Source organism: Xiphias gladius, chromosome 6, assembly GCF_016859285.1.
Source record: "Xiphias gladius isolate SHS-SW01 ecotype Sanya breed wild chromosome 6, ASM1685928v1, whole genome shotgun sequence".
In the NCBI taxonomy this organism is placed as follows: domain Eukaryota; kingdom Metazoa; phylum Chordata; class Actinopteri; order Istiophoriformes; family Xiphiidae; genus Xiphias; species Xiphias gladius.
This window is the reverse complement of record NC_053405.1, coordinates 6,396,941-6,419,497: the sequence shown is the minus strand read 5'-3', so window position 1 is coordinate 6,419,497 and position 22,557 is coordinate 6,396,941. Positions and strand designations below refer to the sequence as shown.

Sequence of the window (22,557 nt, the reverse complement as noted above, 5' to 3'; positions counted from 1 at the left end):
AGAATTCCAAAAGACTCTTTCTCGGAGTCACAGGGCAACATGTTCAGTCGCTGATATAACACAGAAGTGCAGCCCAAGGTGGCAAAATCTAGTTAACCTTTCTGAAAAGTTATATGTCAGTAGTTGAGGGAATGAAGTTGACAGCTCCACTGTTAATTGGACCTTTCCATGCTGGTGCATATCATCGCTTAGGCTCAGTTTAAGGACAGTCACCTCTAACTGTGTCGGAAAAATACAGTTGCGCGTCTTCAGCATGTCGGTAAAGGTAAAAAGGTGTGGTCAAAATGTTCATTGTTATCTCTCCTTTTGTCATAGTAGCATTTGCTACTCTTAAGCGAAGGGAGCAATAGAATTTGCAGTAGTTTTCAACCTCAGAGCTGAATACCACGGGGGGGGATTATTGTTTTTGTTCTCATGGTATAGAGCCAAAAATTTTCATTACTCTCCCACACGCCTCCCCAGACAGTTTTAAATGCGTTATATAAGAGTCCAATTGTCAGAGTGGGTAAATGTGGTCCACCGAATTACCGCCTCTTGTAACCTCTCCAAATCAGAAAGGTGTCATTTATCACTAATTACCGAACAGCATACGTCACACTGCTATCTCTCCATATACCTGCATTACAACTAATTACATACAGTCTGTCAACAGTTTTGACTGACTGAGGATTTGAGCTGACTGTGGGACAATCAGATACTTATACGATAAGTTTCAGTTGACATATTTACGGATTAATCAGAGCCAGTTGTAGAATGGCAGTGTTTTTGAGCAGGAACCATACGGAAAGTACATGAACGTAGACATTTAGCCTTCGAGATGACGATAAACTTGTCTGTGCTCCTCCAGCGTACTCCCCTCATCAAGACAACCATATTAGCCCCTACATGAGTGGCAGTCAGTCTGTAAGCCCCGCTCCGTTAACCACTCCCAGATACTCACCGCTGCCCAGGGCCATGACCGGAGACGACGACATCACCAGGTGAGAAATCATGTGATTGCACAAAGTTTTTTGATTTTTTTTTTTCTTTTTTCTTTTTTCTCTTTTGGTAAAATTGTGGTTCTCTAGTATCCTGACCTTAACCGACCTGAGGGTCAATCATTACTGAGACATGATCAAATCTATTCATTATTATAATTTTTTCAAAATTCATCTCACAGTTTCCAGAGATAACCAAATATATAATGTTTGAATACATGTATATAGGGAATTAATGTGTATACAATTTTGCACAGCTTGACATTGATAATGTTTCCATTTATGTGATATTTTACAAAACATGGTGTCCGCTTTAATACTTCACTCACTTTAGGCTTTGAAACCTCAACTATTGGACATCTAACTATAATGGAGATTTATGTACAGTAACAGCAGCTTAAACCAAATCATTTTTCAGGCTGATTATGCACGTCAATCACTACTTATTGCAAAGTTTGTCAGTAGGAGAAAATTCAAAATTCTGTGGCAACTTTGAGGAAATTCTGTCAGATAAATCCAGCTGTTTACAGGGTCAAAGGTCAATCTTTTCTTCTTGTACTTTCTCCTTTCCTTTAGAGCTTCTTTCATGTCCCCATTCAAGGCCCTGCTCACGCTGCTGTGTGTGTGTGTGTGTGTGTGTGTGTGTGTGTGTGTGTGTGTGTGTGTGTGTGTGTGTGTGTGTGTGTGTGTGTGTGTGTGTGTGTTTGGCAGTAAAAGGCAGATGGCAGTGCGAATTGTGTCTCAGGACTCAGTCCACATATGTACACACATGCACGTACACGCACGCAGATTCTCAGAGCTGCTCTACTGTCTTTAATCCATTTTAATGGAAGGATTACAGCCTATCACAGCCCTCGTCACTCAAGTGGCATCACCGTGGTTACCAGAATATGACTCATTTCGTCATAAACCTTTGGGCCAATCAGAGGGCTTCGATTATAATAAATCTGATAAGCCTCAGACTGACTGCAGAATGGTCATTTTGGCGTCTGCCTTCCTCTTTTCTCTGATTCTTTTTGTTGTCTGTTTTTATCTGTCCGTCACCCTCTGAATCCCGTCTTTCTCTCTCGCTCTCTGATTAGTTTGTCATGCAAATAGAGGATTATGGGTTTTAATGAATGTCCACCGAGTGATCCCGATTTTAAGAACATCTGCTTTCTTCTGTTTCTTCCTAATCCCATTCATTTGTTTGTCTTTTTTTTCTTTTAAAACTGAAACACTCAGTCTGCAAAATGGAGATAAAATCCAATTTTCACTGATGTAAGTTAGTTAATGAATAGTCTGATAACTCACTAAAGTGTGGTGAACTCTTGCAGCTACGTTTCTTTAAATAATCGTGATTGCTTTCATCTAAAATTCAGACTGACATGCAGGTCCAGTGGTTGCCTCGCTGCGAGAAGGACCAGTTTTTCAGCTTTCTTTAAAATGTGTTTGCATGTTTTTGCCTTTGTTGACTTGGATTTCCTGCACGTGAGCTCGTTTCCTCCCACTGCTGAAATACACTCAAGGCAGTGTGGGTTTAGCACAGAGGCGCTACCTGTGGCGGTGCAGCAAATCAGACACAATGCAATACTGACACCTGCTGGTCAAAGCGGTGAATGATCGTAATGTTAAATTCCCCTTTCTCCCACTGAGATGCACCATTTATCACCACGCTATAGGCTCGTATCGCAGATTTTATACATTCAGAGAGCCTTTAAACCGTCACTGTTTATCTTTTAAGAATAAAATATTAATTTACGTAATTTCTTGTGCTGTCTTCCTCCTACCGCCTCTCACTGCTCCTTATAACTGGTTCTTAGACTGTGGTTAAGCAGGTTTTATTCCCGTCGATCAGTTCTACTTGAACTAGAAGCAACGACAAAGCGAAAGTTACTATCTGAGTCCTGACGGATTGATCAAATGTTGTCATAGATTAAGTTGCCTACTCTCACGCCGATTAAGAAAAAAAACCCTACAATTTTGAAAATAATTTGTTCTAAAATGATAATGCGGTGTATGTGTATTTGATTTGTGTTTTGTTCCAGAGAACCCAGGCGGGTGGTGCTGCAGCGGGGGTCTACGGGTCTCGGCTTTAACATTGTCGGAGGTGAGGATGGAGAGGGAATCTTCATCTCCTTCATCCTGGCTGGAGGTCCGGCTGATCTCTGCGGGGAGCTGCGAAAGGGAGACCGCATCCTATCGGTATGAGCGAAGACCTAGTACATAGAGTACACACAGACATGTAACGCGACTACCGTCACCACTGCTATTATTAATAGCACAAATTCCGCAGGTATTCTCAGGGGAGTTATTATCAGTGTCACCAAGGGAGTCATTCTGTTAATTTATGTTGTGCTTCTGTCTCTGTACGTCATTGATGTGGAGTCAAACAACTCACACTGACAGAAATCTTTGCCGAAGCTTTGAATCCATCCACAGCGTCTGCAACAAATCTGAATGGAAAGCGGAAACTGGTTTTACTTCCTTTGCCCGTGACCCGTCAGTCAGTCACCACTAAGGGCTGGTAGGGGACGTGTGAGTTAAAGCTGTATTTCGTGTCCCACTAAATTGAAATACGGCTTTAATTTTCTTCAGACAGGACTCAAACAGGAATAAGTCCTAAGACTGTAGAGACACCGGTATGTATGTAAGTGCCGACATGAAATGATTTTGTGCATCACAAAGTACACACACAGTACACACGCACAGACACATATGACAGGCCACCCGTGAGTTATTGACCCACCATGACGTACAGAGTTCTTAGTGAAGCCCTCATCTCGCCACACAGTCCTTACCATTGATCCAGCAGGGGGGGGGTCTAATTTTCTGCGTCCACGTCTGTGTGCAGGTGAACGGTGTGGACCTGTCCAGCGCAACACACGAGCAGGCAGCTGCAGCTCTGAAGAATGCGGGACAGACCGTTACCATAGTAGCACAGTACAGACCGGAGGGTGAGTGCTGCAGATGAACACGGTGCATTTCCATCCCTCTGCTCTGATGTACAGATTGATGTACAGGAAGAAGCTGAAAGGAACGGCTTGAAAGTGGCAAGCGTATGCCTGTGCCCACTGCCCGACATGTCAGTCTCCTAAGCAGCTTCGCTTGGCGGAAAAGTTGGTGCATCGGTGTGTAATTCCTGGCAGCAACCAGGGTACTGCTGCCACCTAGAGTACAGTCTGTGGGAGAGCCCAAAAAAAATAATTAAAAAGGGGGCGGCTAAAAAATAAAATGTGCTAATTGTGGGAAAAGAAAACAATAAAACCAACATTAATTAGGGGTTTTAGATGGGAAGCAGTGATGATATGCCAGGATTACCAGCCTTTTTAATGAGGTGTCGGTACTTTTTCTGTTATGTAGTATGTGGTCCAGTTTTTACAATAATTTCATGATAGTAATTAATGGAATAGTTCTGCAACATGCCAATGTACCCCGCATGCTGCATACTCATACGGACGTGCGCGCACACACACACAAAATGTCCTCGCTCCTCAGATCTAAAACTCACATTGGTCTTCACAAAGATAGACATACAACTGCACACACACACACACACACACACACACACACACACACACACACACACACACACACACACACACACACACACACACTGAGAGTGAGGTGAGTGCCTCAACACAAGCAACCATCCTGATGTTTGTCTGACTGGAGGACTGAGGAAAACTAACCCCCGTTATAACTGCTGATTGGCTAAGCTAATGGGATGCTGTCATGGTGGGGGACCTGAATATAGCACATACACACAAGCACACACACACACACACACACACACACACACACACACACACACTCACGCATTCAGTTTAACAACAGCAGGTCCCCTGGTTTCAGATTTGCTTCAGAAATGTGTTTGCTGGAGGAGGTCGTGTGTGTGAGTCTTTCTGGTATCGTCATGCATTATTCAGTGAGAGAGGTGGTCTAAAACAGTGTTATTAGAGGCCAGACTAGTGTACGGTGTGATACACTGGCTCGCACGCCTTTTAAATAAGAAGCTCACAAAAGGAATTCAATTCCTAGCCCTTGAAAATGATCTAAATCTCCTGTGTATGTAATTAGATGTTTTGTTAATTCATTTATTCTGTGCCCGGTTATAGAAGATTTAAAAAGTTTAATCAAAACAAACCAGTCCAACAAATAAAGTGAAACACAGGTCGTCAGTGGTCGTCGGTCCATTAGCTTTACCACGGGGGGCTGGAGCCAGTCCCGGTTGACACTGGGGAAGAGGCGGGATGCACCCAGGACCAGGTTGCCAGTCTATCACAGGGCCGACATACAGAGACAGGCGTTCACACTCACATTCTCACCATTTCATTATTGTCAACAGCTTAAACATAGTGTAACAATACTATACGCTGTCATTAGTTTTAATGAGGGGGTGCAAGGGAGCTTTTTTTCTTTTTCGCAATGGAAATGCATTTCCATTGCGAAATACATGTGTGTATGTGTATACATATATATGTGTGTGTGTGTGTGTGTGTGTGTGTGTGTGTGTGTGTGTGTGTATATATGTGTATATATAGTCAGGTTAGGACAAGGTTTTATGTGTAAGTGAGAGGAGGAGAGGGAGGGCAGACTACTAAGATGACAAAGCTCAAGCTCAAAGCTTGCTGATTGTACGTGTAATAACCTTGATATGACAAGGTTTTGAACGCATGAAAGAGACAGAAGGCGCTCTCAGATACCGATATTGGGTCTACAGTCTAAATCAGAGCGGGCCACTCGAAAAATTGCACCGGTTGACAGTTTCAGAAAAATTAAGAAAAAGAGGTGTCAGCAGAAGCGCCTGGAAAATACCGAGCAGGGCTACAACACCTGGAGGAAAACACTGGAGTACTTTGAGCCAAAATATCACCTAGCAATTATGCACAGTAGTTAACTAGGTTTTGTTTTGTTTTTTTCTCCTGTACATGATGGTGCAGAGGTTAAACTGATACTGCTAAAAGGAGCAAATACCCGGCGCACGTTGCTCAGGTGACACGAGCACGAACGCGGCCAAAAGCAAACGTTGTGTCTTTGTAAATCCCTGCAGTCACAAGGATACGAGAAATACCGTAGGTCCTTTAATTTACAGTAATAATCTGCGCCATTTTGACAAGGATAAAAGATCACTTTGCTGCTTTGTTAGAGATGAAATAACTACAGCGTGTTTATGAAAACTGTGCCTCGTAACTTTAGCAGAAACTGTAAAAAAAAAAAAGATCTAATAGCTTTCAATTTAAGAATATAACTTTTTTTTTTTTTTTGCTCTTTAAATACAGTTTCTGAACTTTTAAAACAGGTTGGGGTTCATTAAAAAAAAAAGTTGAACAAGTTGTGTTACAGTGTGGTCTTAGGTCTAAGTGAAATCACTGAAGAGGAGAACCCAAGTGCAGAGACTCAGAACATCATCAAGCCCTTTAGTCAGCAGTCAGTTCAGGAGGATACAGCACAGGGAATATGCAACTAATATCCTACACTTGACATGCAACTGTTTTAAACTCAAAGCTAAGCTCTCTTTTCAATTCACTGGTGTTGTCCTTAAGACCAAGCAGTCTGTATATAGAACATAGAGACTACGCACAGCGGTGTGCACACATCTGAATGGATTGATGATATCTTGCGCGAGTCTGGGGCTTTATATTTGGTGGAAACACCAGTAAGGACACTGGTGCATTCAGCGGGAGTTTGCCTGTGTCTGGTCAGTAGGATCGGCAGCGTGGAGAGAGCCCTGAGCTCTTTTAAAAGGAATACCTCGACACAAAAATCTGTCCCTTCAGAATCAAATACCCGCCACCCGTAGCCTGAAAGGCGGCTCTGAAAAGTTTTTTTTTTTTTTTGCTCGCTCCTTCGTGGAGTCTGGAGCCGAATTCAGCTCGGATTCGCAGCAGCTACAACAGACTCCAATTGCAATGCAAAATGATTAAAACAGTCATATGGACTTCTCAAGCCACTTCCACGGTATGAACCATTTCTACACTAGTTTGTTTAGTACGCCAGTTTTGCCGGACACAGCATATTAAGTGACTCGTCGGTGACGTGAGGCTTGTTTGGAACATACCGAACATACAGTATGGATCAACGACAGAGAAGTCGACTATCCCACAGAAGTAGATTAGACTGAGAGGTATTGTTTTGTTTGGTGTTTTTTTTTGGAAGCCTTTTTCAGGAATTTTATGCCTTTAATAGAGTTGATTGAAGAGAGATGACAGGAAATGAGAGAGAGATGAGGAATGTTGTGGTTCATGATCAGCCCCTTAAACCCCTTAAGCCAATAGGACTCCCCATATTTAGACTTTTCTATATATTCTATATATTTTGACACTTCTTTTTTTTGCCATGATCCTTTGTCGCAGTCGGAAGCTGCCCTCCTCCATTTTTTTTGTGGTGCTCATTTAAAAAAGTCAAAACGCTGGCCTCTTGAATCCCGCTCCTATTCGAGCAAAAAGATCAAAATGGTTCGAAGGTCCGCTGCTTTGGCTTGGTCAAGCTCTGTCTGGGCATTGCATGTGTAATATGGGATTCTTACAGTGACAACACACAGTAGGCGTCAGAGGTGGTCCAGCTGGCCTCAGTGACAGCTCTCTGTCCTGAAGCTTAAATGCTCAAGGTTTTCCCTGCTCTAGATTCAAGCAACCAGCTCTACGTTACCCCTCATAACAAATCAGTGTGTGTGTGTGTGTGTGTGTGTGTGTGTGTGTGTGTGTTTATGTTTGTGTGTGTGTCTGTCTGTCTGCGTCGTGACTCTCCTACAGAACTCATTAGTATCTGCTGAATGAACTCTATATCAAACCGTCTGTCCACGCTGAGCTTTGGTCAGCACTGTGCATGTTTGTGTGTGTGTTTGTGTGTGTGTGTGTGTGTCTGTGTGTCTGTGTGTGCGTCCGTGTCCATCTGAGGTCCATGTTTGTCCCGTTCCTGTGGCTGCGGCATGCAGTGACCAGCAGTGCTCCCTCTGTTTCATAAAAACACTTCCTGCCAACGACAGAGGAACTCGTAATGACACTCTCTCACCGTGTGTGTGTGTGTGTGTGTGTGTGTGTGTGTGTGTGTGTGTGTGTGTGTGTGTGTGTGTGTGTGTTTGTGTGTGCAGGTCTCCTCCTGTTATTTGAATTAAATATGGTTCCCGCTGGAGCCAAACACGGCGCAGAACTGAGCAGGTGTTTGTGCGTCTGCGTGCGCGTGCTGGCAGAGAAACGGTCGATTTAAGCTGATGCAGCAGATATTGATACGTGTTCATGTGAAGCGCAGCAGATGGAACATGTTTGTCTGTGAAAAGCTGCATTAGTAATGCAGGCGTCCCCTCATCACGTTTCAGGCTATTTTAAGCCACTTTCGTACGTCTGACCTGTGGCTCAGAAATGTGTTTGTCACCAGATTCATGTGCGTTTGGCTGTTGCACTGGATTTTGTCCCTCAAATTATCCACTGTACAGTTTTTGTAAGATATTGGTCGAGTATAAACCTAACTTGAAGTGCATTGTGGTGCATTAGAAGCAGGTTATTAGCACAGACAATTGAAAGATGAATTTCTTTTACAATATAATCCCCAGAGAATCAGGAAAAAAAACAACCTTGTCTTTAATATTATCTCCTTAACTATAAGGTCGACCCTATAAATACTCAGTGCTGCTACGCTTTGTACACGCTTTGATTCTAGTGATTGTCATGCTCACAGTGGTTGTGATGTAGTTGCAGTGAAAAGTCTCAAAAAAGCCTCATGAGCACTGTCTGAAGGTCCATTCACTGAAAGAGCCCAGTTAATGAAAATCCTTTTTTCATTATTGCAGCCACCTCAACTACAGTAAAAGGAGTGTGGTGATATTTGAAGAGAAGACGACAAACAAGAGAGAGAGTCACACACACAAACACAACCCCTCGAGCTCTGAACTCACAGTGCTTGTGACTTTACCCTCAAATTTATAGAGCACTTCTCAAACAAGATGCACAATGTTTTTTTGTTTTTTTTTTCCAGAGGAAGATAATAAAACACACGAGAGGACAAGGAAACTTTAAAAACACAGTAAAGAGTATAGATATATCATTGCACTCCTAAAATATCGTTGGACTCATGATGGACAGTCATAAAAACAAGTATGAGAATCGCTGCAGAAGAAACAGGTATCGCTGTCCTCGAGCAGAGGCAAGGAGCGGGCTACAGAGGCCTGGATAGCTCAGAGCAGATTTTTTTTCTTTTATTTTTTAAACTTGTAGTCTTCAGCCCCAACCGACAGCGACCACAAAAGACTCACTACAGCTTTTGTACACATCCAGAAGTAGTCCCCAAGACCTGCAAACACACTTTGACACGTAATACCAGGGGAGTTCCCCTTTGGAGCAAGCCCACGCAACTTTTGCTGAACAGCGGCCACAAGGTCCAGTTACAGGAGGATGGCACATTGAATTTCCATCAATTTCTCAACAGTCTCGAGGAAGTTGCTTTATGGTCATCACCCTTAGGTGACATGGCAGAGTCGAGAAGAGCCAGAGAGCGAGGATGCGATGTAACTTGCACAATATTTATTTGAAGTTATCTAACTTTAGCCACCACAAGCCACTGGTCATAGCAGACCAAGTGAGCCTGTAGCAGCAAAACCCCTGAGGGCATGGAACTGAGCAAAGGTGTGTTTCTTACTAATGTAATAAATATTTTAATCTGTAAAAGGAAGACTGTTTTATTCCTTCTTTAAAAAGTTACACGGTCTTAAATTAAAACGGCATATATTGCTTTACAATGTTTAAATCACATATAAATGGACGAAAGTAGGCATACAGTATATAAAAGAATATAGCATAGACATTATCAGGGGGACGTTGAGAAAAGCAAGAGGAAAAGTATATGTTAAACTAAATTAACATAATTTAGTTTAACATTAAATGAAATGATTAAAACCACTATGAATTTGTCACCCAACGGGGACACTAAATAAAGGCCAGTTGGGTTTCCTTGAGGTGAAGTGTTGGTGCCTTAATTCCCAGTTCTCAAGTACCCAGTGCAGTGCTAGTCAAAGGTACCTGGTCATGCATCGGAGAACCAGCATGTCGCAGTACTGAACTTTGAGTGCGACCTCCTCCGGTGCATTAAGTTTTCCTGATGTGGGGACCGGTAATGCCTGCAGGTTGAAAGCGGTATTAGTCACTGGGATTACACACAACTGTCACTGTCACGCTCACGCTGTACACACACACACAGGCGGCGTCTGTCAGCAGTAATACTGAAGTGATGCAGAGGGGATTATCTTCTCTTCTGTTAGCCAGCTTATTACACTTTTGAGTGCGAGTGTGTTTGTGCGTGTTGTGCACCAGTTGTTAGGTAGAAGATTTACAACTCCATTTCTGGCCTTTTCAGACACCAAGTTGTGGGAGTATCACCGGCTAAACACATACAATGGGCTGCTTTCTTTTCTTTTCCTACTTCAGTTCATCGCTCCGATGTCTCTGGTAATGGTTCTGACTCAGCGCCCACAAAGTGTGATCTGGGGGATGTTGGGGCACCACTTGTCACGGGAAGGTGACTGATCTGAGATCTGCAGCTTGTCACCACGTCACTGTCATGCTGAGGCTTTTATTAGCTGCCAGAGATGAAACACATTCTTCAGTATTGACATTTAAACTGGAATTTTACTACATTAATATGAAAATATTTACCTCTTTCGTTGTTCAATTTTCCCTCTTCTAGTTCCCATTCCTCTCCTTTCATCTCCTCTGCAAACTGATCAGTTGATCAATACCAATATAGATTGCTCCACTGTAACGTATCAATTATAGATGAGCCTCTTCCAGCACTGCTGTTTTTAGAGCCAGAGCCTTATGTCGATTCTTGAACACTTGAACAGCAGGCTTTGATTTTGATAACTCTCTACAAACACACTCTTCTTATTACTTGGTTCTTCCTTAATGTTCCAGCAATCTGGCAAAAATTTCATTCTGGTTACAGTGACGCTGTTTTGTGGAATTCATACTTGGGTGTTGTTCATCATTGATCATATTTGTTTACATCGGTGACTTCCCAGTTACAGTGTTGATTGTTTTGATATATTTTTTTTATCTTTTATTCTCTTTTTTGTAGCAGTCTATCTGTCCCTTATTATTTTTATTAGATTCAATTCTCTTTATCTTGCCTCGAGATTTTAAGATAGATCTTCCTACTTCTCCTTCACAAGCTCGATTACTTTGGACTCATGTATATGTATATATATATATGTATATGTGCATATATATGTGCATATATATAAAGAGATATATAGATATAGATATAGATATATATAGATATAGGAGTATAAGTAGGTAAAGGTGTGTTTGTATATGTTTTGTTTTTTTCCAGATTAACCCTGGAAAAATGAAAAGAAAAGGACAACATACAACTCATAATTAAATGTGCCGCGTAGATTTTTTTTTGTAAACAAAGTTGTTTACAGCATGCACTGAGCGTACCCTCAAAGCAAATGTGTTGAATGCATGCCCGTCCTCTGCGTCTGCAAACCCAATGTTTTCACCATTTTAAGTTGTGCTTTGTTTATATCCGTGTTTGTAATCTTGCAGTCTTCGTCTACCTTTGTTGGCACATTGCCACGCCTCTCTGCACGTCACCACCACCAATTGTTTATCAGTGGAACAGCGTGAAAGCAGCAGCAGGGATGTGTATCGTGTGCATGATACAAACAAAACGGGGACCCACTTATAAACACATTGCTCCGTAGCTCTACCAGTGGTCAAACACTCCACAAGGTACCTTTTTAAATGTAACATAAGCAATAAAAAGTCAAAACTTTAATACATACAGTTGCAATCAGAAATATTCAACCCCCTCACCTCAAACAACATTATAGTGATGTGGATGAAAGATAATGACAATAAATGACAAAAAACCTCATTAAACAACAAAAAATATTTATTGGTACATATTTGAGTTATTTTGACAACAGAAGTTGACTTAACTTAAAGTTCAAGTGAAAAATGCAAGTCTATTAACACATGTGCATGTGCAGTATTATTCCACCCCCAGCTTCAGTACTTTGTGGTGCATCCTTTAGCTTTTATAACTTCTAACAAACGTTTTCGGTAAGTGCTGACAAGCTTCCTACACCTCTCGATCGGAATTGTTGCCCTTCTTCACGTGCAAAAGCCTCTAGCTCAGTGTTGTTTGATGGCTTCCGTGCTGCAGCTGCCTTCTTTAAATCCCACCAAAGATTTTCCAATCGGATTTAAATCTGGTGACTGAGAAGGCCACTCCAGGACGTTCCAGGATCTTTTTCTCAACCAAGCGCTGGTTGACTTGGAGGTGTGCTTGGGATCATTGTCTTGCTGGAAGGTCCAATGATCACCGAGGTTTAATTTGTCAACAGAAGGCATCACGTTCCTCCGTAAAATGGCCTGGTATTTCTGGGAATCCATAGTGCCAGGTACACGATCAAGATTGCCAGTTCCTGCCGCAGAAAAACAGCCCCACATCCTCGATGACCCACCTCTACGCTTGAGCGTGGGGATGGTATTCTTCTGCTCATAAGCCTGGCCTTTCGCACGCCAGACATACCGCTGGTCCATATGTCCAAACAGTTCCAGTTTGGTTTCATCAATCCATAGAAATGTCTCCCAAAACTCTGTAGTCCAAATTCCTCCTGGCATATCCTAGTCGACTTTTGACGTTCCTTGTGGCCCAGAGTGGAGTGCCTCTTGGAGTCCGGCCATGAAGTCCTTGTTTATTCAGTGCACGTCTTATAGTTGCCACTAAGGCACTTGTACCAGCCTTCATCAGGTCATCCTGTAGGTGTCCTACAGTCACACGGGGGTTTCCTCTTAGTTGTTCTGACTAAGTTACTAAGGGCCCTTGACAAGATGTTGGGCTTTCTTCCACAGCCAGGCAGGTTTGCAGCTGTTCCATAAGTGTTCAAGTTTAAACCCTACAATGCTCCCAATGGTGTCTCTTGGAATATTAAATATTTTGGAAAGCTTCTTATACCCAAGGCCCTTCAGGTGTGATGAAATAATCTCCCCTCTCAGCTTTTGTGGAAGCTCCTTTGTCTTTCCCGTGATTGCAACTCACCTTAAATACCTTCGTGGGTGGGGTTTATATATATATGTATCACAGCTGAAGCAAATGAAGGATCATTATAGAGTTCCCAAAGGCTTAATTATGTTTCAACTCCACTTTAGGCCATAAAAACTGTCAGACAGCTTTGGAAACAACAATCCTTAGAAAATCCTTAAAATCTTTGGGGGGCTGAATATTTCTGATCGCAACTGCACATGTATTTTTACATGGCAGTTATTCACAATTAGTTAATCCCAAGCAAAGTTGGCTCCAGTGGTTTTCCATTGGATAGCGCTAAAGATGCACAATGCGGAAAAAGGTCTCTGCCAGCTGCTGAACGGAGAAACAATGCTGCTCTAAAGAGGTGAGAGGAGAGGAGAGGGGAGGAGAGGTAAATGAAGGAAGGAGGGAATATAAACCCCAGAGCCATTAGTCTCTGTCATCATCCCCTCCCCCCTCTCCTCCTCGCTGTTACCTCTCCTCCTCTTCTCTTCTCCCTTTTTCCATCTCTCTTTCCATTACATCTTGTTTCTCTATCCATCTCTCTGTCTCTGTCTCTGTATCTCTCTCTTGCTGTTAATCTGATAATGCTGCACTGAGGTGATGTGTGTGTGACAGAGGCAGTTAGATGCTGATCGTTTGAAACTTCGTATCTGGCGGTTCAGCGTGTGTTATCACTCGCAGGGAGTTTCATGCCCAGAGATGGAGGCGGAGATAGAAGTGTGTGTTTGTTTGATGGATTTGTGGAAGCTTAAAGCATAACCTGCTAACTTTTACATCATCAAAATGTCAGGTGTTAAGTCATGTTATTTCATATGAACACGTGCAACCATGCATTTGTACAGAGAACCAGATATTGACAGGTATTGACAAATTAGTCTTAAAAATGTGTTTTGTTTTGTGGTGTGTGCTTGTGTGTGTGTGTGTGTGTGTGTGTGTGTGTGTGTGTGTGTGTGTGTGTGTGTGTGTGTCTGTCTGTGTGTGTGGGGGGGTGTGTGTGTGTTCACCAATTCCCTGGGCCAATGTAGGGCAAGAGAACCTGGCATCGACTCAGCTTCCTGCATGAGTGACCTGAGGAAACAGCGTGTTGTGTCTGTGACTCTGTGTGTGTGTGTGTGTGTGTGTGTGTGTGTGTGTGAGAAGCGGAGGGGGGGGTGGGGTCTCCGCCCTACAGCAAGCTGCTGTCAAAGAGAGGGAGGAGCAAATGAACACACCAGTGAACGAGGGATAGAGCAAGAGAGGAGTGTAGTAGAGAGAGTTAGCATCTGTTGTTTCTGTGGCAGCTGAGCAGCGCTGGACTGATTTTAAACACTCACACACATACACACACATTTTGTGCCACACACTACTGCATACCTACACGCACTTCTATTCATAATCACACACTTACATCTTTCCGCTTTGGCTGTCTCACATGCTGAAACCAACGTGGAACTGACGTTATCTTCTCCAACAGCTTTCCATCCTTCACACACACACACACACACACACACACACACACACACACACACACACACACACACACACGCACATCTGCGCTCTCTCTCTCTGGGTGTTTTTTTTTTTTTTTTTTTTTTTTTTGTCCTTTCATTCACATCCTGGGAGTTTCAACCCGCATTCTCACACACACACACACACACACACACACACACACACACACACACACTGATCTGAAAGCCACCGTACCGGCATCGTATCGTGCGGACGTTGAGGCTGCCTGTGTGCCAGCAGCATGTGAGTACAGCTGAGCGGGATTTGGGAGAGACGGACTTGAACTGATTTACTTGTTAGCATCCTGCCTCTGGGAACATCCTGGCATCACTGTCTGTAGGTAACATTTTAATCCTTACCACTGTCTTCAGTTCAGGGACTTTGAGTGTTTTGGGGAATGATGGTAAAGCTAACAGAGGATTCATGAAAACAAACCTGACCTTGTGAATCTGTGGTGCTCTAACACTGCGTTTTCCCTCTAATGACCGGTGATACAGCATTAACATCTTGGCTCTTATGTTGTCTTTAGTCTGATGACTCTCACAGTGTAAAAAATGATCAGTGATGTTGAGAAACTGGTGAATCGGTATCAACAATCTCTCTTGTGATAGTGTTGTTTTTTTGAAGGGGGGGTTCTAGTCCGCTGACATAAGTGAACTGCTCTCATACTTTTGCTGTATCGCAGGATTTTGTTTTCTAAGACAAAGATGATGAAGATTACAGCTCTGACTCTTCAGCAGTAGCACGCAGCCTTGGTCTTAAAACAGAAAATGATCAGAGCCGTAGCCTTGGCAGCGCGGGCTTTGTCTTTCTGTTCGGGATTCGGCAGCGCTGATATCTTACCTGCAACAGCAGTCTTATGCTCTGTAGATCACAAAGAAGAACAGCATCTCGGTGTCTTTGTTTCCAGTGTTTTAGCACTGTCTCTGATTGATAAACTTTTGCCTTTAGTTTTTTCTTTCACTGTATCAGATGTGATTTTGCTGCAATTCATCAAATCTCCATCGGTCATTAATCTGAGTCCTGTCCTTTCTTTTCTGACTCTCTTCATTCTGTCTTGATTTTTCCCTCCCTCACTGTTTGTCTCTCTCTCTCTCTCACTCTTAATCCTGTAATGCTGTGTTGACGCGATGTGTGTTGACGGGGACGCTGAGAGGTTGATTATACAAAAAAATCGTCCGGTATCCGGTGATTTTAATGTGCGTGATCACTCTGTGGCGCGGTGAGTCCAGGGAAACGCACAGAGCCGTTAATCCATCGCTTTATAATGGATTAGAGCTGAGATTGAAAAATACCAGACTGAGGTCAGCAATGAAAATATGGAGGGTTAAAGCAAGAAAATGAAAGTTTGAGCAACGGGGCACTTTCTTGTTATTATGTTTTGTTCCGATTTTGACCGGATTTACACCTAGGTTATGGTATCTGCGCATAACCTTTTCTCATAAAATGCAGCACGTTAGAGTAAATCCCGGACAAAAAAATCTATCAAAGTTATTTTTTGTTAGGTTTTTTTTTTTTTTTAAACCATAGCTCTAGAAAAAAAAACAAGGCAGATCATTTTATTCTGAGTATTTCAGTGGTTTCAGACCGGCATGGTTTTGAGCCGCTTTAGTACCGTTTAGTTGTTTGTGTCTGTGAGTGTCAGTGTGTTAGATTAATGAACGCTTTGGGGGGGAAATCGGAGCTGAGATCTGGGTGTTGTAGGCTGGTTGTCGACAGTGTTTACAGGCTGAGCGTGTATGTAGAGAGGTAAACAAGGAAAGGAAAAGAGAAATAGGGAGCAAAAGGGGAAAAATCAGGAGATACTGCGGGTTCAAGATCTGTGTGTGAGTGCCTGACTGTGTGTTCCTCAAGTATGATTGAATTACTCAGGGTTAATTAGATTCTGTAGTCCACAGTAATGGTTCAGGGACCGACGCAGACACACACACACACAAGCATACACATGCGCACACACGCACACACACACACACACACACAAGCATACACATGCGCACGCACACACACACACACACACACACACACACACACACACACACACACACACAGGGACATCCTTCAGAGGGGCTTTTTCAGGCTTATAGCCAGCGGCGTTGTCATCCGTGTGTTGCTTCAGAGGTTTCTGGGAAGCTGTGTGGTGTTAAGGAGACTAGAAGACAGTCAGTGAGGATTTATTACAATGCACATGTGCTGTGTATCCTCAGAGTCAAAAATACCACATTTCACTGTCATTTTGGGACAAGAGCTTGCTGGTTAAAAGTGTACATTTTTACTTTTTCCGGCTGGGAGAAGACTATCTTCCTAAAAGCCCTGAAAGTGCATTAGACAGCACATTATGTAATTTGCTTTTCCACTTTGTGCATTTTCATAAATAATGCACATTTATAATTAAAGAAGCACAATGACATTTTTATGGCCACTAGAAAAAAAATGGTCCAGAAAACTAAAGTGTTTTTGCTGCCTGCAGCAGGAGGATACGAAAGCACGGGGCTGCTAGGTTGAGTGTATGAGCAAATCGTTGCTCTTTGCATTGATTGGTCGACCGGTCGCTCTCTCGCAATTTACTACTTGTCATTCAGCGCTGATGTGGATACAGTTGTTCCTGGCAATTAAACGACGAGTGCTGTTTTAAAATTCATTATTGTAAGCGTGTACAAAATCAGCACACAGTGGTTTTGCACAGGTATAAGAAGTAAAAAAAATGGATTCAGGTGCTGTGTTGCAAGGGTTAAAATGTGAAAGGAAACTACTTCAAACATTATGTGGGAAATCCAGTTAGTTTCCCTGATATCTGAACTGATAATTTACCTGTTTAACTTTGTTCTTTTGTTTTCTTTCTGTTGCACATCAGCCAGAGAAAAAAATAGGAGCCCAGTGACTCAGTGTGTGCCGCACCCATGATGCTGTGTCACACCACTGCCGAGCTGCTTGAACATCGCTGGGTGAAATCACCGTGCATGTATAATGCAACACTGGTCTTCGGCGCACACTCGCCTATCTGCCACCTACAGCTTGACATGTGGGTCTGGCCGCTATGTATGACAGCGTTGGTGAGAAAGGACATGGGTTTATAGCCTTGTAGTATGTCAGTCCCTCTCACAGAAAGATAGAAATTCGCGTCACTCCTCGTCTGATAGACTTTTAAAGTCTAAATCTGTTTTGATCGGTTGTTGGCATGTAGGCGAAAGAAAGAAAAATGGTTATAAAGTGATTAAAAGACTAAATGACATTGATAGCCTGGTTCCAGACCTGGGAATCGCCGCTCACATCTCAGATTTATTTAGCTATTCCGTTATTCAGTGTGTTGTGCACGCTGATGGCTGTTCTTTGTCAGTTCGAGAAACAATTGACCAATCAGAGGTTAGTATGTGGGATTAGGACGCCATCTTTACACATAGCTAGCAAGCTACATTCGTGAAACGTAGCAGCCGAGAAATGAACGAATGTAGTGAAACTGAAGGACAATTCTGTCTGATCAGGCAGGTAAGACACTGACAGGTTTTGTAATTTGCATCAACGCTGTAAGATGCATTTACGGTATCTCGATAAATGCATTATTAAAGCCTCTCCGGGGCCGACCATGCTTCCTGGATATTGCGTTTATACGCAACTAAACTGCAAAAGCGAATGCGTTTTGTAGGAACTGTAATTGCTGGCTGGAGGAAAAGTCAAAGTGATCTGCTTTAAATGAGTATTTATGAAAAAAATATTACATCCCGCCTTTAAAATCAGTATTTACTCTCCTATTCTAATACAATAAGAGAGTGAACACTGATTTTTTTTTTTTTTTTTGGGGGGGGGGGATTTCGATGACGTCTGAGTCAGTGTAGTAGTCTAAAGCTGACTATTTGAGTGTGTGGTTGTGTAATTAGGTGTGTGTGGTGGTGATGTTATTGACGTGGATCGGGTCTGATGTAACAGGGGTTAATATTCAGATCAAACAGACTATTAGATTATGGCTGTAGAGAATCTGTTGACAGCTCACTGCATGTCTGCGTGTGTGTGTGTGTGTGTGTGTGTACGTCCACGTGCGCGCACACCCACACACACACACACTGTAGCTGAGCGGGGTAAACCAGCACTGAGAGAATTCCTTCTGCACTTTAACATGGAAAACCAACTTCTGCAGCTGTTGTGCTACAGACATTTTGCAGGAAATGTGGTTAAAACTGCAAATAAACCTCCGCCATCCTTTGGGCTGTGTTCGTTCATGCCTCTGCTCCTCTCTTTGATCCACGTACCATAATGTGGTTTCTGAACTACTGAGCAAAGATGATTGAAGCATAAAGATCACTGTCACTCAGCTGCTTCTAATGCGGTGCAATGGGTAGCTTTGAAAGTATCTTAAATTAGATTCTCTGTAAATATTTAAATAGTAGATGTAAGGATTATTTTTACAGGGAATTTGTAAGAAAATGGAGACTGATCCGACCTCCGATGCCAGTGCGTTTAAGTTGAAAGCTGAGCCTGTCATCTAAATTCTGCCGTGTCTAACAATGTTTGTCCTCTTTGTGTGTGTGTGTGTGTGTGTGTGTGTGTAGAGTACAGTCGTTTCGAGGCGAAGATCCATGACTTGAGGGAACAGATGATGACCAGCAGTGTCAGCTCCAGCTCCACGTCGCTCCGCTCCACACAGAAACGCACACTCTACGTCAGGTAACACGCACAGATAGACACACACACACACACACACACACACACACAGAGGGCAGACAAAGGTGACCGATTGTCTAGTTTCCTTCAGTGTGACACAACTATTATAAGGTCTTATCTCGGCTGTCTAGTCTTACGTTTTGTGTGTGTGAAACGCTGAAAGAGAGGTTATCGCATCTAAAATCCCAATTAGATTGTCTGGCAAATTCGGCCTCACACTCGCACACAAGCACATCCATCGCCTGTCAAGCCTCTCTCTCGATTTTCCTCTGTCTGTGTCCTTCTGTCCTCGTTTCGTTCTTGGCCTTGTCTGTCCTGGTTGTTCTGTGTCTTCTGAATCACCCCCACCCCTCCTTCGTGTCCTTTGCAGAGCCCAGTGGCGGTTTTTTAAGATCCTCTCTTTGCAAGAGCCACGGTATTAGAAATATTGATTAAACACCAGGTCACTGGGTCCAGATAAGTCACACTGGAGCTCCTGGGAAATCAATAATGTAGAAAACAAGGACATGTAAAGCGGCTCTAATGGTAACACTAATGATTGAATCCTCTTGGAAGGCCATAGGGGGACAAGGAAACATTTTTTTTAGGTTGTATCAATTAAGCTACAACTGAAAATGATTTTAAAACATGTTGTCAAAGCGCAAATATTAGCCACAGTCTCTGTAAGTGATTTGAAATCAAATACCAACTGTTTCCCTTTTTTGCAGATTTGTATTTCATTCCAAGATCTGAAAACCCAATGTTTTATCTCAAATATTAAAGTTATCTTCCAAAAGAGACCGAAGTCACGATCACTCGTTGTGAAAACTCTGGCAGACTCTGAGACTTGTGTGAGGGGTTAAATCCTTAGCGAATGATGGCCTGAACACAGACTGAGAGGAGGGCTTGTTACATTATTTGGGATGGCATCCAGTTGAGTCCCCACTGAACTCCGACAATCACTTCGGAGCACAAACCCCAGACATTCTCCGTGTGTGAACCACATTGATGTCCCGTCATAACTGGGAAAACAGTTACTTTTTCTGTCACAGGAGCACATTCGAAACAGGACAGTTTTAAAGAAAAAGGTGAGAAAGATCTTGTATCTTTACTAAGTCTGTACCTGTCTAGGTTTGCTACACCATCACTTGCAGTAATTATGAGTGTTTGATAAAAAAAGAAAAAAGAGAAACTCCAAATAGTGCCCTTTCAGAAGAGACAGGGGTGAGGACTTTAGCCTAAGGAGCTCAAGAACAAGAACCGGTTGAATTTGTAACTGGGACTTTCAGGTTTAAGCACAAAAAGGAGCAAAAGAGCTTGTAAAGGTGACAAAGATTCAAATGAATGTTATGGTTTTACAATAATATATATTTTTTCCTTCGTGTTAACTATGTCCATTTTGTGCTGTAAACAAGCAAATGCGTCATAAAGGACGGGAGGAAACTGTGATAACATTTGATGGCTGATAGGAAAGAAGCGTCTCAGCCGTGAGTAACGGACCTGAACGTGCCTTTGGTGTTAACTGTGTAAGACTCTCTGTCCATAGATTCTTAATTAGATTTTTTTGTAAGACACAGGAAGCAGAACGATCTATGCTTCACTGGAACTTGTGACCTGAACTGTGGCCTGGAAGGAAAAGGCACCAGCAGCAGCAGCAGCAGCAGCAGCAGCAGCAGCAGCAGCTGGGACAGAGTCACATTGAACTACACACTCTCTCACACAGACTGAATCACAAACAGAGCAGGGACGGGGTCACCGTCAGTACAGGGAGCTAGAGGCCAAAGGTCACATTCAGCCATTATCGGACTGACAGGTCATCTGCTTTATCTGAAAAACAAGCAGATTATATTCACTGTTTTATTGCATATCCGACCGAAATATCATTCTGCTTTTTATTCTGTTCCATTTTATTTCTCAGTGTGTTAAAGTGGGATGCTAGTAGACCCACAGTCATTTTTAAAACCTGCGTTGACCTACTTGGCGTACCCACCATTAAAATAAACAATCCCCGTTGTGAACTGTAGCCTTAATAGAAAACTATGAAGAAACATGACATTGCAGCTGCTTGCCATCACCCTCGTTAAATTTTTTACGTCGTCACCCATAGGCATGATTATCATTAGCATAAATGAATTGTGCACCTACAGTTTTTTATGTAGTTTAGACTAAAAATGAGAAGAAACGGCTTGTCCACTCCTCATTTCATTAAATCAGAAGAAACCTGCATTAGGATGTTTATAAAATGACTGTTTTGAAATCCCAAAAGGCACTTTGAGCTGCATTTGAGTGAAATGATGCAATAATGGTGAACTTGAAATTTATTCAGCTATTTTTAGTGATGCAATTTTCTGCAAAAGGAGTAAGATTATTGTAAGATGTCTTAGAAGCAAATTTAACAGATATAAATTCTGTTTTTACCTTTCCAGGAGTGACCTGGCTCAGAGAGCCGTTGCAGACACGTGGCTGCCGAAAAATATTTCACAGAAAAGCACAATCCGTGGCACTGAAAAAAGGAGCAATGGTTGTGTTTATATAACTGAGTCAGTGCTCTAACGCTAGATGAGCAGCTTCACAGAGCAAACCGAAATCAAAGTCAGCTCCTTATCGAGCTTTCTGCATGAACTGTTAAAGCTCAACATGCTCGTTCAGCTTGAAATCATTTTTGCGATTTTGAGTCTCACAGAGGCATTAAGTACACCGAATAACTTTTGCTAAATTCAGTTCTGAACAAAGAGACGATAACCAGACTAAGAGTCTATGTGGTTCTGTGAGGCTACACTTGAGCTAAATCAGCACGCTAACACGTTCACAATGACAACGCGAACGTGCTGATGTTAAGCAGGTATAATGTTCTATATGCTCATCGCTGAGGCTGATGGGAATGTCACTATTTAGGGAGGTGCTTGGTCATAAACAAAGTATTGGACAAAATGAACATTGGATCTGACGATGGCACTGAAGAAAAAAAAGTCACCAGAGTTACTACAGTTCACCCTCAGGGGAACACGAACGTGTGTCCACAAGTTGCCAAGACATTCGGCTCAAAACCGCAAATGTCAACCTGTTGGGGAGGCTAGAAGTAAAGTCAGTAGGATTCATCCCCGGGGGACCATGAACGTCTGTAATCCATCTGATAGTTGTTGAGGTACCTGTGTCTACAAAGAGTGTGTGTGTACATTGCCCTTCCCAGAGCCTCCGGGCTAACGTGGCTAAAAACACACTGACCTTAAACCAGGACAACAGCTCATAACAGGCCAATAAATGAATATGATGAAAACAAAGCACTCTGTGCTCCACTGTCTAATCATAGATTTACTAAGGAAATTTCCGTGTGCCAGGTAAAATATAATAATCAGTTTACATCCTGAATCTTAATGAATCAGGCCAGGATCATTTCAAGGTTATATAGAATAATGTAGCAACCCCCCAATAACCCACATAATAAATC

The 22,557-nt window shown here is 42.6% G+C and overlaps 1 protein-coding gene across 2 annotated transcripts in view; it reads left to right on the top strand.

The window, feature by feature from the left end:
- LOC120790544 (disks large homolog 1-like) overlaps positions 1–22,557 on the top strand; it is a 113,706-nt gene that overhangs the window by 70,537 nt on the left and 20,612 nt on the right. For both annotated transcript variants that reach the window (XM_040128174.1, XM_040128176.1), the window contains 4 exons: positions 848–980; positions 3,005–3,161; positions 3,811–3,913; positions 19,019–19,133. In XM_040128174.1, the coding sequence (XP_039984108.1) occupies positions 848–980; positions 3,005–3,161; positions 3,811–3,913; positions 19,019–19,133 (508 nt within the window). The remainder of the gene's footprint in view (positions 1–847; positions 981–3,004; positions 3,162–3,810; positions 3,914–19,018; positions 19,134–22,557) is intronic.